At 44.2% G+C, this 17,230-nt stretch overlaps 1 protein-coding gene across 6 annotated transcripts in view; it reads right to left on the bottom strand.

Moving 5' to 3' along the window:
• Window positions 1-13,182: 13,182 nt before the first annotated feature.
• LOC309518189 (prolyl endopeptidase FAP-like) overlaps window positions 13,183-17,230 on the bottom strand; it is a 52,647-nt gene continuing 48,599 nt past the window's right edge. For all 6 annotated transcript variants that reach the window (XM_082198033.1, XM_082198035.1, XM_082198034.1 and 3 more), the window contains 4 exons: window positions 15,615-15,679; window positions 14,703-14,775; window positions 14,330-14,403; window positions 13,183-13,526 (listed from right to left, as the gene is read on the bottom strand). In XM_082198033.1, coding sequence (XP_082054159.1) covers window positions 13,428-13,526; window positions 14,330-14,403; window positions 14,703-14,775; window positions 15,615-15,679 — 311 coding nt within the window. In that variant the 3' untranslated portion in view covers window positions 13,183-13,427. The remainder of the gene's footprint in view (window positions 13,527-14,329; window positions 14,404-14,702; window positions 14,776-15,614; window positions 15,680-17,230) is intronic.

Consider the following 17,230-nt stretch of genomic DNA (forward strand, 5'->3'; position numbering starts at 1 on the left):
CTTGCCCCCGTTCTAAAATTTAGTGTGTGCTTTTCTGTTTGTAAATCTACTGAAACAGTGGCACACATCCTCCTGTCTTGCACTCTCTACAAAGACCTGAGGAATGAGATCATCACCCCACTCATACTAATCATCCCAGGGCGCTCAACCACTGCCACAATGTCCTTTCCTTTATCAGATCAAAATAAGCAGATAACATTAAAGGTTGCTAGGTTCATAGCAGGGACAATCAGAATAAGGGCCACTAACTTAAATTGTGCTCTTATATCAAACTTCCTTTTCTGCGTATACTGTAATGTTTTACTTTTGCTATGGCCATTGGCTAATGCGAATAAAGGGTTATCTTATCTTACCAAAGAAGAAAATTTGGTTTAAGGGTTTTTCTCAGGACGGTGGAGGGTGTGAGTGCTGTGGTTGTGGTGGCCCTCACCCTTTTTCTGACAGGAAATACACTGCAGGTGGGGGGAGGACAAAAATAGGGGGTCAAGGAGGGTTGGTTGTGGTGCGAGAGAGAAATGTCCCTATTTTCAACTGAGGAATGTTGGTGGGTATGCAGTCGGACTTGTCTTCTAAGTGGGTCTGCATTTGATTGGCCAGCACCTGCATTTACAGGGCTGTGTGCCAGATTCATCTGAATCCCAAAGTGAATTGAGCCAGTTTAGGGGACACTGGGCTTCTACCAAGTCAGATTGAGACAGCCCCATATTGAGTCAGGTTGGCCCACCCAGAGCACTCTGGGTCTCTCAAGGGGCAGGATGATGGTTGGGAAGAAGGAGAAGTCATCTGGCTCTTCAAAGAGCAGCACAGGGCTAAGTTTCTAAAAGGACTTTCCAATAGCTCTGTATTTTGGCTGCACACTTGATCCCAACAGAGGAACCCATGTGTGCAGCCACACTGAGCAGGACTGAACCCTCAAGAAACCCGAATCAGCCTAAAACCCCTGATTAAACATTAGCTCTGACCTTGAATTGATCTGGGCCAGATCCAGGCCAAGTATACCCGTGTGTGTGTGTCTGTGTGTGTGTGTGTACAGCTGTAGTATTGACCACAGCAGTCCACAGAGCTCAAATTGCTTCTGTAAAGGATGTTGTGCGCATCCATGCATCAAGACGGTAAATGGCCGTTCATGGGATGACGTTTGATCTGGACTTTTTACAGAGATAACATTGCTTACCCACACATTGCCTGCTTCTCCCCCCCCCCCAACACCAGTATGCTTCAGTGCCCATTCGCTCCTGATGGCAAATATGTCAAAATCAACACCAGCAGCATTTGACGTTAGTAATGGGGTAGGGAGACAGGAAGCACAAGTGACTTGCTCTTCCTGCTCATCATGTATCTTTGCAATGTCCTCCGTTTAATTTCCACATCTGTCCCTTGGGTCAATTCTGCAAGCTGTCCGCACATTGGGAGACTGCACAGCTAATGGCAAAGGCAGATGTGGAGGTTCTACCTAAGTCAATGGGGAAAAGGAAGCAGAGGCTATTGTACCTTAGCAGACTATTGGAAATGATTTTTTTTTAATGTACAACTAGCTCTATCAGACATATCTGGCCATTAACGTACTCTACACAGTCCATGAAACATTGGTGGAGCCGCACGTACAAAGGAGCTGGAATGGAAGAACAAGTCTAATCAGGTGTGGGGCGAAACATAAAGTCTCCTAAGATCTGCTTTGTGGTTTGCCATCAGAATGGCTTATTTATTTCAAAGCATTCTATGCCTCTTTCCCCAGGGCGTACACTTTGGGGCGTGGCCATATTCCAGAGCTAGGGCATCTGATCATGAAGAAAACCCCAGGTTCAGTCCCCAGGTAGGGCTGCGAAAGTCTCCTGCCCCAAACCCTGGAAAGTCACTGCCGGCCAAAGCATTCATTACTGAGCTCAGTGGACCCAGTGGTCTGGCTTGGCAGAAGGCAGTTTCCTATGTACATCAAGTGTTTACAAAGAACAGACAACATCTCTCTAACGTAAAAAGAAATATCATTTATAGTCCCCAGGGCCACCCAAAGCAAGTGCTCTTGATCAACATGTTTGTTTCTTTGTTGACACACTTGGCTAGCTGAATAGTGTTTCAGTAGTGACTGGTTTCTACAAGCCATTTCCCCTGAAGACCAGCATTTCGCTCAAACTGCGCTGGGGACTGCCATAGTTTCAATCTGTGTGCGCCCAAAGGGGTTTGATGCCACTTGTCATGCTGATGTGTTGTGCTGCCCTATCTTTGCAGCATTTTAAGACTTTTCTCAAAACATTTCCTTCCTATTCCCCCCTCCCAACCCCTCCCACCACCAGTGGGGATATTCTTGATCTGCAGCTGGAACCATTTTCTTGCAAAATCCCCAGGGTGTGTGTGTGTGGACCTTGATAGTGTACAAAAGCTGATCTATTTCTGTAACTTGCATGGACGGGCGCTGAGGTTTTGTGGATTTCTGTTTTGCAACAAAGAGAAGAAAGGGCAGACGGCTGCTTGCTTGGAGCTAGAAGTGCGCCCGACTTTGCCTCACGGCCTGGAAAAATCCAAGGCACCAGATTGCTGGAGCCTATAGAAAAATCACATTGGCATCTAGGATTCTGAAAACCTTTTTGCTGTTATGGTGGGCAGTGATGAAGAGCAAAGCACACACTCCAGTGACGTGGTCTAGCTGCTTCCTTATCTTTTGATCAGGGTCTCTCTGAGCCATTGGGAGAAGCTGAGCAGGATCTCTGAGCCATTGGGAGAAGCTGAGCAGGCCAGCCAGCATGAGGAAGGAACAAGCATCACCATGAAGAACATAAGAAGACCCTGCGCTACCAGGCCAGTGTCCCATTCAGTTCAGCATCCTGTTCTTACAATGGAAGCAGAAACATGAGAACAAGAGCCCTCTCCTCTCCTGTTGTTTCCAGCAATTAGTATCTAGAAGCATTTCTGCATCTAATCATAGAGGTAGATCACAGCCATTATGGCTAGCAGCCATTGATAGCCCCCACCTACACGAATGTCTCTAACTCTCTTTCAAAGCCATCCAAGTTGGTGGACACGGGTGGCGCTGTGGGTTAAACCACAGAGCCTAGGACTTGCCGATCAGAAGGTCGGCGGTTTGAATCCCCGCGGCGGGGTGAGCTCCTGTTGCTCGGTCCCTGCTACCTGCCAACCTAGCAGTTCGAAAGCACGTCAAAGTGCAAGTAGATAAATAGGTACCACTCCGGCAGGAAGGTAAACGGCGTTTCCGTGTGCTGCTCTGGTTCGCCAGAAGCGGCTTAGTCATGCTGGCCACATGACCCAGAAGCTGTACGCCAGCTCCCTTGGCCAATAAAGCGAGATGAGCGCCGCCACCCCAGAGTCGGCCACGACTGGACCTAATGGTCAGGGGTCCCTTTACCTTTACCTTTAAAATAAAAAAAATTCTTCCAGTAGCACCTTAAAGACCAACTAAGTTAGTTCTTGGTATGAGCTTTCGTGTGCATGCACACTTCTTCAGATACACTCAGAAGTGTGCATGCACACGAAAGCTCATACCAAGAACTAACTTAGTTGGTCTTTAAGGTGCTACTGGAAGGAATTTTTTTATTTTGACTATGGCAGACCAACATGGCTACCTATCTGTAACTTTACCTTTAAGTTGGTGGCCATCTCTGCCTCCTTGGGGGGAGGGGAACAAATCCCATAGTTTGACTATGCTCTGTGAAGAGGTACTTTTAAAAATCTGCCCTGAGTCTTCCTATGTCCATCTTCGTTGGATGTCCACAAGTTCCAGCGTTACAAAAGAGGGAGGAAAAAGTTCTCTATCCACTTTCTCCTTGCCAAGCATCATTCTAGGAGTGTATAGCATGTTGCCTCTTACTTGCCTTTGATCTAAACCAGGGTTTCTGGACTACAGCTCCCATCATCCCTAGCTAGCAGAGCCAGTGGTCAGGAATGATGGGAATTGTAGTCCAAAAACAGCTAGCAACCCATGTTTGGGAAACCCTGATCTAAACGAAAAGCTTAAACTAGGCCACTGTAGAGGTTGCTGGCATCAGGGGATTGTAACAGGCAAGAAGGAGAGCTGCTGTTTGTCTGCATCTGCCAGCGTCCATCACCCTGGGAGGCAGCCTCACTCTGCGTAATGGGAAGGCCAGCTCGGATTTCTGACGAGTTCCTAAGAATTCTTATGCAGCATTCCATAACCAGATACCTCCAAACGGAAATGGAGGCATACATAAGATCCGCTTCAAAACGGGGGAGCCTATGCCTAGCTTTTGCAAGTAGGACGGTGTGCATGTGTTTTCCTTTCCAGAACTTTCCTTCTTCCTGGTTGTAAATAATAATAATTTTATTATTTATACCCCGCCCATCTGGCTGGGTTTTCCCCAGCCGCTCTGGGAGGCTTCTAGTGCATATAAAAACAGAATAAGAAAGTCCACCACAACCGATGCAGATCCACAGATAGGCAGCAGGTGGCGCACATTGTGCGATGTCTTTCACGTGGCTGTCCGGCCTTTTCGTAAATGGATTGCAACCAAAACTCAGAAGGATTGTTTCAGCTGATTGGAATACCTACGCCCAATTTCTTTTCTTCTGCTTGTACTAGGACGTATCTGGCACAAACCACAAGGAGTCCCATGGCACCTTAAAGATGAGCACATAAAGCTTTTCTGAGTGAGAGAACTCTTCTTCAGATTTCTGGTGGAAGTTTAACCCCGCACAAATTTAATCCAGTAAAATGACCTGACTCAAAGGAGAAAAAGACTTGGTCGTACCTAGGCACAGTTGTGTAGAAGTGAGGGTTTTGGCTGCTACACATTGCACCTTTAATACACATTCAAAGCACTGTAGTTTACCCCTCACAGAGTTTCAGTTCCAAGCAATGTTTAACAAACTAGAGTGCCCAGTTTTCTATGAAGGGGAAAATGTGCTTCAAATGTGCACATTCAGCTATAAAAACTTTCTGGGCTTCAGCCAAGCCGCTACCCCTTAGCTTCCCTACCTTAGGACTGGACATCTAGCATCCAGGATTCTCATCTGAATTATTTTACTGGCCTATTTCCCAAGCTACATTTTGGTATTTGTGGATTATTTATTTATTACCCACTCTTTCGCCTTCAGGTTTTTAGTGTTATTAAAATATAACATAGAGGCGCACACAGCCAGGGCCAGATTTAGGTTTGATGAGGCCCTAAGCTCCTGAAGGTAATGGGGCCCTTTATATGTCCAGCTGTCCTTTGCCAACAAAAAAATTGTTGCTGTTTTTTGTGTTGAATATATGCTATATGGTAATTTGTGGACCTAATAGGTATCTAAAGCCATTTGCACACAACAAATAGAAGCCTACACAACACAAAACACTGTTGCTGTATGTAGGTTTTATTTGTTTTTTATCTTATATTTTGGAAATGTACATCCAGGTTTTTTTCCTTTAATTTTTTGGGGGGTCCCAAGAGAGTGGGGCCCTAAGCTATAGCTTGTTTAGCTTATACATAAATCCAGCACTGCAGACGGCATAGACATGCAGAACCACACAGCCTTCAACCTCAGGTGATTCATTCCAGCTGAAAAGGGAAGCTGTAGCGGATCCCACCACTGTATGCCAGTTGTGGCAGATCCAAAGAAGGGCTTTGCACCTTTATACAATATGCATGTGTGCTTGGGCCCAGGGCTTTTTTGCCTTACCATCCCCACTACTGACTCCCTGTTGCTACTCAGCTTAAAAAAAGTGGGGGGGGGGAGTGTCCCCGGATTCATTGAAAAAAAATCTGGTAACCATAGCTTAAGTGTTACAACTTAATACTTCAGTTCTTAACCAAGGTGGTACTTTCTGTCAGTTACCCAACCATTTGACAACTACACTCCTGAGGTACTCCAAATAGTACAACAGACACAGGGGACCACAGCATCTACTTCTCTTGGCTCAAACTCAGCTGCCCAGTTAACTTCTGTCTGAATACTCTCCCAAGACACTAAAACCTGTCTTCCTATCTAAGCTAAGAGACTCTGGATATGACACTATACTATGAAGCATCTTGTCTTTGTTGGTTGAAGGAATGGATGACATTAGAGAATTCACACGTTCTAGACTTAGAAGGTCATGATAATATTTTTGGCTAGCTGTAGATATTTTCCTCAGTGTGGATGTCACACAGAGACCAGAACTGACTCACTAGCACTCCCTCCCTGAACTATCTCTCAGACTAAATCCTAGCACTATCTGAATGTTCTCTCAGAAACTTCTCCTTTTATTTTCCCTCCCAAAGGGCTGCTCCACCCCTCTCTGACTAGCTGTCTTGGTAGCGAATCAGAGAGAGGCTCCAGCCCTCTGGTGGAATTCTGAGGCACTGCATCACCCGACTATGGTCTGGCTCTGCTGTCTGTCACAGAAGAGGTCAACACCTTCTATTTGTTTATCACATGATCAATCAGATGACTAGGGAGGGGACATTTAGCTCTGTTCCCTCCCTGTGGCTGCTTTAAATTTCCTCTCTCTTTGCCGCTGCATCCCAAGTCAGTGTGTGGGGTAGTGTCTTTGCAGGCCATTAAAAATTGTTTTGTAGCCCCCCCCCCAATGGATAAGATTGCAGCTTAACTGCAAGCAACACTATTTCTTTTTTAATCCACCACAGTCAGAGCTTGAAGTTGGCTACTTTCAATTTACGCAAGCAAAGGACTTTGCGCCCTGAGAGTACTTCTGACTGTAGTTTCAGAAAATAAAGTTTTAATGGAAAATAAGCAGCAGCGGCAAAACAGGAATAATCTCATTTAACTGCAAGTGATTAGAGCACTTAGGCAAAATGTACTAAACATCTGCACCCTCTGATTGCAAACTTGTTAGGCACGCTGGAAAAAAGGAAGATAAAATGGGATATGGATGTGATTTGATTCTTTTGATGACAAAACATGAAGTCACTAACATCTTGGCTGGCTGAGGATACTTTTCACAGTCAATCATTCTCACAAACCAAGGCTCAGTATTCAGACGCAAGTCTTCCTGAGTTCAACAAGTGTATAAGATTGCAAGCTTAAAAACCTGGAGCAGTTTCATGAACCTGGGCACCATCTTGCTGCACACAGCTTTGTGTTGGGAGATGCTGAAAGGCTGAGTTCATGGTTTCAGCTCCACTATGGAAGGGAAAAACCATGCAGCTCAGAAGCTGTACTACAGACACCTGAAATGAAGGATTAGCTCCAATTTTACATCAGGAAGCTTCTTCCATTATTGGCCCTTTAGACTGTACTTTGGTACAGGGTGCTCCAGATTACCGTTTATCATGAGATCAGTGTTCCTCAAGCAAGCAATAGGAAAGAAAGAAAACCTTTCATGGTGGAACGAAATATGGTGTGTTTTTATTGCCTTTCAGACTCCTCCCTTAAAAAATCCCACTCGGTTCCATGAAGAAGCTCCTTGCTCCATGGACTTTCTTGCTCAAACATTTCAGTTAAACAATCTAGAGCTGCAGATAGGGATGGAAGGATCCGTCCATTTCCAGCTTCTCTGCTCCTCATTTTTCCCCAGTTGAAATTCAGCACATTTTGCAGCAATTTGTGAATTTTTTGAATTGCTATTTTAAAAAATCCTCATGAAATTTTACCAGCATTTTCGTACGCCCCCCCCCCCCGATAAATACATTTCACTATGTGGTTTTCACTAAGGTACACATTTGTGCAAGCAATTTCCCCTAACATGGTGGATTTTAGTATGTATTTTCACTAATACAGTGGTACCTCGGGTTACAAATGCTTCGGGTTACAAACTCCGCTAACCCAGAAGTAGTACCTCAGGTTGAGAACTTTGCCCCAGGATGAGAACGGAAATCATACCGCGGTGGCAGCCGGAGGCCCCATTAGCGAAAGCGCGCCTCAGGTTAAGAACGGTTTCGGGTTAAGAACAGACCTCTGGAATGAATTAAGTTCATAACCTGAGGTACCGCTGTATCTTCATTTTTATGCACACTTTCCTCTGATGTTTTATGTTGTGCACTGTCGTGAGCTCTACAGAAGTATGGCGGTATACAAATTAAACAAATCAGCCAATAATATAATCCATTTTGTAAACATTGGTTGGTTTACAAGACCTGCATTGCAAAATTCAGATGAGTGTGAACTTCAAAGGCCAGCAGCGTTTCAGTTTGCATATTGTTTCAAAAAATATGGATTTGATTGATTTGACATTAAATGTGAACTGAATCGAATTTCTCCTTCACCTCTGGTCACAAGTGTTCCTTTGCTGCTGCTTTTTTGTTAGAGAGCAAGCTGTGGGTGCGTCTGCACATTACAGGTCGCTAAACTCCTAGATGTCTCAATTGTTTCATATGAATTTTTCCTGCCCTAGAGGAGGGGGGGGAGGTCTAAAGGAATTTGGCCCTGGCAGCCTGTGTAAATCATTACAAATCTGACCTCACTCCTTCTTCTAACTGGAGACACAAATCTCTTTTGCTAGAGGGCCTCTCTGATTTGGTCTTAAAGCAACAGTACCAATATATTGCAGTTATGAGTTAAATCTGGGAGGCCTATTAAATCTGCAGTGTCTCATTTACTCAGTCGCTTGGAGCTCTCCCCCCCCCCTGCTCGCAGCCTTTGAATTTGATTTGCTCAGCATGCACAGCTCCCCCCCCCCGCTCAAAAGACTTGATCCAAATCTGCCTGTTTAAGTTAAATGTTAAATCTCTATAAGGAAGGCCCCAAAAGAACACAGTGCAATAATGTCCTCTTGGTAAGTTTCTTGCAGGGCCCACCAACGAAGAAATCTGTGCATGTTTAGGATTATTTCATTTATTTATTTCATTCCATGATGACTTCTGTGAAACTTCTTGAACACCACTGTGTTCAACGGTCTTATTTTATGTGGGCATTTGCTTACACATCCCCTCCAAAAGAAGACATAGATTTGTGTTGAAATTGCATATGCTTTTTATGTAAAAATCCACATTTGGAAATAATTGCTGTAATTTTTAAAATAGAAGTACAACCTGCCATTGTTGGGAAGCCTACAACCAGTTGACCTTAATGTCTGCTTCGCCTGCTATCAAGGTTCTTCTTTCTCTGTTCTCGTGATTTGTTTATCTCTTTTTTCAAAAATTATTTATATTTTTCAATGTTACATTATTCAAAACCACATTTTGGGAATGGTATAGATGGAAGAACCTAGATCTCAGAAAAATCTATTTTTTCCCCCTGCAGCAGCCAGTATTTTGTTAGCCCAGAAATGGCGAGTGAGCGAGGTTCCAAATAAGAAGGACTGGCAATTAAAAATGACAGAATATTCAGATTTAGCGGGTCTAACAAGAAAACAAGAGGAGAAGAAGATCAAGTATATAAAGAGGAATAGAATTTTTTTGTGGAGTATTTGGAAAACAACTGTAAACCTGTGAAAATGTTAGTAGGATTGAGGTGAATTCAACGGCATAACACATAACAAAGGAATAATAAAGGAATAAGGGAGTTAAATGAATATACAAGAATAGGTGGGATAGGTGGGGAAATTAATGGAACCAGGGTAGGGGAAGAAGGGAAGTTGTAAATGATTGGTTTATTTTAAAGAAAGATATGAATGGGCGAACCTTTATTTTAATGTGAATGCGGTGATTTGTTTATCTCTTAAAGCCAGTCAACTGTGCAAAACTGGACTTATTTCAAATAGAGCAGGGAAGAAGATTCCTTCCGGCCTGACTTGGACAGGTGGGAGGGACAACCCACCTGTCATTCACCTGACATAATGGCATCAGGTGATTGTTCTGCCCACCTGTCCAAGTCCCTTGTGCAGCATTTCTGAGGTGTACGACAGTCAGCTGGTTGCCAGGCGCTTGGGAAACATAGGAACTTGGACTTTGTCAGCCCTGTGCTCAGCACTTGGGAAACCCCAACCATACAGCTGGCAATGTTGTTTTCTGCAGGGGACCGGCTGCGCAACTCAGTTCCCCATTGCCCCAACCCAGTGAGCTTCCATTTACTTCCCATCAGCTAATAATAATAATAATAATAATAATAATAATAATAATAATAATAATAATTTTATTTATACCCCGCCCATCTGGCTGGCTTCTGGGCAGCTTCCAACAAAATATTAAAATACAGTAATCCATCAAACATTAAAAGCTTCCTTAAACAGGGCTGCCTTCAGATGTCTTCTAAAAGTCTGGTAGTAGTTGTTCTCTTTGACATCTGGTGGGAGGGCATTCCACAGGGCGGGTGCCACTACTGAGAAGGCCCTCTGCCTGGTTCCCTGTACCTTGGCTTCTTGCAGTGAGGGAACCGCCAGAAGGCCCTCGGCACTAGACCTCAGTGTCCGGGTAGTGTCACATATGACTTCTGATGTGCGACAGGTGGCCATGGTTTTGCAACAACAGCCTCATGGGCCAAACTGGGACCTCTGCCAGAGGTTTTCCCGCTCCTGCAATATAGGATTGTCCTCTAAAGTAGGGCACATGGGCTGCCTAGCTTTAGTTCCCTACCGAGACTGCAGAGAAAGCCCCACTTAATTCAATAGGATTTATTTCTGCACAGACATGGTTAGAACTGTGCTGTGTGTATATTATTGCAACTTCACTGCACCAAACTGGAACTGCCGTTGGATTTCGTCACATGTGAAATATCACATTTCATTCAGAGGTTCCCGCCTAGACCAAAAATGCAAGGAATTTCAAGGGAGGTGAAGATCGGATTAAAAGAAACATTAGGAAGTTTTTGCCACCATAATAGTGGCTAGAAAAGCTGTATCAGTTCAAGGGATCAGAGGCTTGGGCTCTGTTACTTCCAGCTCCTCCCCTGATTGCAAAGTTACGGTGCTAATGGGAGAGACATTGCTGCCAGGCTTCTTACGGAACCTATATAATCACTCTTTAAATTAGTGCTCTTCTGTGTTGTATTTGCTTTTTTTTTAATGTTAACTTTCTCTGAGCTATAATTCCCCCACCCTTTAACAATTGGAGCAGCTGAATTCTAATTACATTACCAACAAAAAGCTCATTAACGCTCTTAATTGGCAGCGCTTCCAAAAAACCCTTTTGCTGAATTTAATATTTTCTAAAAGAGTTCCTATCAGAGTTTAATTTAATCGTCAAAAACAGCTTGGCAGAGGCATTTACATAAAGATGTGTCTGCTGTCTGAAAAGTCTTCTCATGGCAGGAGAATCAGATGGGCTGAAACAAAACAAAATAGCTGTAGCAGCACAGCAAGTCAACTCCCTACCTCTGCAGTTTTAGCTCAGTAGACCGGAGGCAGCCAACATGGGGCCCTGCGGATGCTGTTGGATTCTGGGTCCCATTAACCCCACCCAGCTTGGCCAAAGATCATGGATGATGGCAGCTGGAATCCAACAACATCTGGATAGCTACCATATTAGGAACAGAGGAAGCTCCCTTGTACTGAGTCAGACTAGCTCTATATTGTCTACACCAGTGGTGGCCAACCTCGGTCCTCCAGCAGTTTTGGAACTACAGTTCCCATCATCCCTGACTACTGGTCCTGTTAGCTAGGGATGATGGGAGTTGTAGTCCCAAAACAGCTGGAGGACCAAGTCTGGCCACCACTGGTCTACACTGATAGCTCTCCAGGGTTTCAGGCAGGGTTCTCTCCCAGCCCAACCTGGAGATGCTGGGGATTGATGCTCTGCAACTGAGTCATGGCCCACCTTTGCCCTTGAACAATCCATCGCTTGATTGCTATTTCTCATGGCAATGATTCATTTGTGCTGCCTGGGCTTCCTTTAATTTCACTGGAGAACAATCCTATGGCCTCCAACAGAGTGTCATGACAGCAAGAGAACAGATCTCCATCTGACTTCAAAGGAGCTGGGGGGTGACTGGGCAACAGCAAACAGTGTGTGCGCTGAGGCTAGATCAGGGGATCCAAAGGCCTCAAACTCCCCAGACACATCCTCAGAAAACAGGAAGGGAAGACATCAGCCGTGGAGCTGGTTGGAGCTGCTTTGGGACTGTAGAGAGGGGAAAGCTGGGGGGTGGGACACAGTGTCCTCCCCACATGAAAAGGAGAGGACCAGAGAAAGCCTCTCCTCTTTGCAGAGGGGAGGAGTTGTGAGTGGGAGCTGTTTCCCGCATTGGCAGGGGGCGTTTGGGCCCCTGCCCAGCCATCCCAGTTGCCGTGCCGGGTGGAGGCTTGGGGGTGGGGTTTTGCCGCTCAAACGTGGCTGCGGCAGTGCTTCCCGGCCATTAACTCTTGATAGACTCACCCCTCCCTGAGGGGCTGGAGTCACTCACTGTGGTTAATCCAATGCCTAAGCCAATACCTCTCACATGCTGTAAACAATAAAGTTGTGGCCTTTTTTAGCCCATTAACCTAATATACCATGTCCATGTGTCTTTCTTATCCTCAAGTGGGTGGCGGGTCCTTGAATCACAAACAACACCATCATCTGCCATAAGTGAGCCCAGTAAGGCTTTGGATTTGACAGTCCCTCCCCCTGGCATCATAAGGTGTTCACATTACTGCCTTAGAGGGCAGTAATGTGTTCCTGCTGGTGCATTTCACAGTGCTTCCCCCAGAGCTATTCACACCAGCACAGATTAATTAGCAGCAGATTCGTTTCCGTTTGTGCATTGAATGGCAGGAATGTTTTTACAGTGTTCGTCTCATTGGCTGGAGATGAATTAGGAACGGCTTAAGGACTCCCATCAATTTGTGTCAAGCTGGTTTGAGAAACAACGCATCCAACAGTAGTATTTCACAACAAAGGACAGGATGCATATGCATTTTGGATAACGTCATGTGAGCATATATTAAAAAACCAAGCACCAGGAAGGCAGTGAGTGCACAGGAAACAGAAGTGTGAACACAGTCTAGGCTACCTTTTCCTGTAGGAACAAAGCAAGCTGCCCTAAACTGAGTAAGTCCATTGGTCCAATTGCCAATATTGACTGGCCGCAGCTCCCCAGGATTTGAGGCAGACCATATTTCACCTGGAGCTCCTAGAGATTGAATTTGAGATGCTCTATCACAGAGCTATGTCCCTTTCAGAAATACTCCCTTACCATAGGGACCGAGAGGGCATCAGCCCCTCCAATAAAATATATGATGGAGCTGCACCCCCAAAGTTGATGGGCATTGCCATTCAAATAGTGTGCGTGCACTGCATCATGTGATCGATTGTGTAGGTTTGCGTGCCCCAATATTTTATTCAAGTTGGCACCCTGTCCCCTACTCCACGATGGATCCATGTATCTGACCCCTGAGGACTGAAGGAGGAAAAGAAGCAAAATGTGCAGCCTTCAAAACACTTGTTTTTATTTTTATTTTATTGTTCATTTGTTTCCTAACAAATACGTGTACCTGGACGCAAACTGTAATATTATTTGCTAATGCACATGTGCCCACAAGAGACTGTCCACACCAAGCCTTCTTTAATTCTCACTTTCTTATCCTGCTTCCAGAATATGCTTAATCTGTGCAGCTCGTGTTGCTTTCTAGCAAAGCACGCGTCGTTCTCCTTGCTGTGCAGGCCCACGGAGAGGAGGGACTCTCCTTAAGCCAGGGAAAAACACTGCTTGAGGAAATGGGTCATGTGGGTGTAGAGGTGCTTAAGAGAAAGGCCTGGAATCCCATGGTCTTGGTCAGCATACCACTGAAGAGGAAGAGAAACACATATTGTAACCCCATAATTAATTACAGTACCAAGATCTAAAGCAGCAGTGGAAACTAGTTCTGTGAACAGCAACCCTCCCCTCCCCGCTGCCCCCAAATGCTAGACGGCAAATCACACTTTGAAAAGAGTTTCAAAGGCAGTCTCAACCTGTGATGAGGCACAGGGAAGGTCTGCTGTTTCAGGAACCAAAGACGTAAACCTAGCTCTCCTTCCCAGGGGACACAATAAATAACTGTGATTTTCCTCTTCCCATTTGCTTAAACTTACATATAAGGAAATGGTCAGGGCTGCAGTTCCAAAGATCAACCAGGGATCCAACTGTCTCCCAGCTTTTACAGCTAACTAAGCATTACCAATATAACCTGTTTTCAGTTACACATCTTTATTCTTGGAGCACAAAAATAATATTGAATAGGGCACCTCTGAGCATGTACAGAGTGAGCAGAACCACTCGTATCTATTAGAGATCAGGGAAAGGTGACTTTCAGATATTTCATGGTGCTTCAGAAGAAGCAGTTCATTCTCTCTCTCTTTGGTTGTTGTTTTTTAAAAAAAACATTTTAACATGAAAAACAATTAAAAGGATTTCAGAGTCCTGCCTATTTAATGTTTTCAATACATTTTTTTTTTAAAAAAATGCCCAAGATCCTTTAACTGGAAACTTGGCTTGGAAGTTCCTGCAAAGCGTGTGCTCTCCTGCTGAACTACATCCAGTTTCTGATAAACCTAATCTTGGAATCAAACAGTGCAACATTATAATTAAATTGTTTGATAATATCTACCATTGCCTGGAAATCCACTTGTGCATTGACTAAGGCTTTGGAGATCTGTGCTGAGTTCTGAAAATGTACATTATCTGAAATGAGAAAGGGGGGGGCAAAATGAAAACGACTGGTTAAAAAAAACCCCCAAACACACCTGGTAAAATGCCAGAAAGCACACAATTGTGCTGCATTAGACATGCCATGAGTTATTAAACTCTACAGCAGACATAGAATCATGATCAACAATGAGTCAGCTTTGTTTGATGTGCTGGAAAGAAAAACATAAAATGTCTTGCGAGTACTGACCCTAATCGTGGGCACAGAAGAAAGCTTAGCATTTCCTAACCAAAGTGATTTCTCGGTATCTGTACTAGCTTTTCATAAACCTCACCATCTGCTGTTCCATGGATGAGAAGGTACTCCACATCACGGAAGTTCTCTGCTTTTGCCATCACTGTCGAATTCTGCAAAGTGGAGGGCGGGGAGAGACAGAAATGAACAACTCAGTGGTTGCCAAGCATAAAACCCTTTTATGATGTGGCGACCATCAGCAGTAAGAACGGCTTGGCCCCACAGATTCCCTACTAGGCCGGTGACTTCTGAGCTTTCTTCCCCATGGAAGGCTTGAACATTGCTGAGGGTCTTGGTGGCTCACTTAATGATTCTTCTACCTGATGTAGCAATTGTGATGTTCTGCTAGACATGCTGCTTTTTTCTCTTTTCTCTTTTGCCTTTTTAATTTCCCAGAGATTGCATTTTGGTGTGTTACAATTTGAAGGTAAAGAAGAAGAAAAAGAATAGAAAAGGAATTTAAAGAAAGTGGCTGGATCTAGACACATTAAAAAAAAAAACATTTCAGGAAAACGTGTTGTCAACCTCACAATGGGAAATCACATTAGTGAAAGATGGAACTTTACAGTGGCACCTGGTGTCACAATGTTATAACACATTTAAAATGCTTTTCCTTTACTAATGTAGCTGAGTCAAGTGAAGAGAGAGACAGAGAGAGGGAAATTAAGAAGCTAAGAGGCCTACTGCTAATTAGTAGGTCCAGACTCTGACCTTGAGTAGACAACAGTGCACAAAGTAACAAACCATTCTCATCAAACAATTTTCAACCCCTTTCCCTCCTTTCTCTTCTGCTACCAACTTCTCCGAATCTACACTCAAGTATCATAGAAGCAGTGGATGGTAGAAGTGGCACACATACCACTAAGCCAAGGAAAGAAAGGCAGGGAAGGAAGTTGAGGTTAACTGGTAAAAGGAGAAGAAGAAAGAGAGGGAAATGTTTCGTTATTCTTACTCTGTAGTGCTCCAGATTGTCTTCTTTGGTTGGGAGGCCCATAAAGCGCTCCGTGTAGATGGATGCTGCAAGATATAATGACATGTTGATGACAGGATACACACACGAAAGTCCATATGCAAGAATGTCAATGGCTAGTAGCCATTAGAGAGAGAAGATGGTCTTCCTCCATGGATGGAAGCTGTATACCTCTGAATACCAGCTGCTGGAAACCACAGAAGGGAAGAGTGTTGTTCAGTTTGCAGGCTTCCCATAGGCCTCTGGTCAGCCACTGTGAGAACAGGTTTCTGGACTAGATGGGCCATTGGCAAGATCCAGTAGGCTCATCTGATGTTCTTCTTGAATAGCAAATGTCAGCAAGGTTTACTCCTTGCATTCAGATGTTCAAAGACATTGCTCTTAATTTCCCACAAAGAATGTTAAAACCTGACGTTTGCCCTGCTGTAACTCGTGAACCACTGGACACAGGTCACCAGACATACATTAGTGGCCAAAACATGGAAATCTTTTGGAAAATCTGTATTTCTGAGCTTTGGTGGCTCATAACATCAGTCTTTTTGGGAATAATACCATAAAGTCATATATCATTAGAAAGACAATCCAATGCAGAATATAATGCAACAAAGTTTGTTGAATCACCTTTATAGTATCAAAGGCTATAGCAAAATAAAAAGAAGGCATACACCCCAAAAATCAAAGATAAAGGGTATTTCATAACATCTCACCATTTAGAGTACCATTAATCACACAAATTCTCCGCACGCCTTTTGCTGTCAATCAGTCCCAGACTAGATGGCAGCTGCATTGCATTTAGGCAGCAAACCTTCTCCATTTCCTCTTCTTATGCACCTTATTCCATCACTACCAAATATGGATATCCTGTCTTCAGAATAAAAATAATTCAACATAGTTTGTTGCACTATATTCTGTATGAAAGTACAGTGGTACCTCTGGTTGCAAACCGGATCCATTCTGGAGGCCTGTTTGCAACATGAGCAGAACGTAACCCGCGTCTGCACGGGTTGTGATTCGCTGCTTCTGTGCATGCATGTGACGTCATTTTGCATGTGTGCACATGCACGAGTGGCGAAACCCGGAAGTAAACCTTTCTGGTACTTCTGGGTCGCCACGGGACGCAACCTGAAAACGCTCAACCTGAAGCAAACGTAACATGAGGTATGACTGTATCTCTCTAATTTTAATTTTATTCTTAAAAACACTGTTATGAGCCATCAAACCTTAGAAATACAGTACAACTTTTCCTAAAAGTTTCCACAGTTTTGTTACTAGTGTATAAAATGGCCCGCAATTCATGTACAGTAGCCTTCTGAGGACTCAATAATGAGCTGTCTGGGGCTGCAAAAACGCAGGGCAAAGCACAATACATGACTCCCAGCATAGTTGCATGTTGTGCAGTCCTGGTCCACATTAAAAGCATGATTCAGCCAAAGTTTACATTCTGAAAATCCCACTGATCTCACTGGGAAAAGAATTGAGCAGATGTGCTTATCTCTCCCTTTAGCATCGCAAGAACTTAACAGTGCTTAACTTTGGCGGCACCAGGCCCTAAGGAATTTGCAGAGGGAGTGTTTTTTGCTTTACTTCTGGGAATAGCT

Source organism: Podarcis vaucheri, assembly GCF_965113315.1.
Source record: "Podarcis vaucheri genome assembly, chromosome: 1".
NCBI lineage: Eukaryota > Metazoa > Chordata > Lepidosauria > Squamata > Lacertidae > Podarcis > Podarcis vaucheri.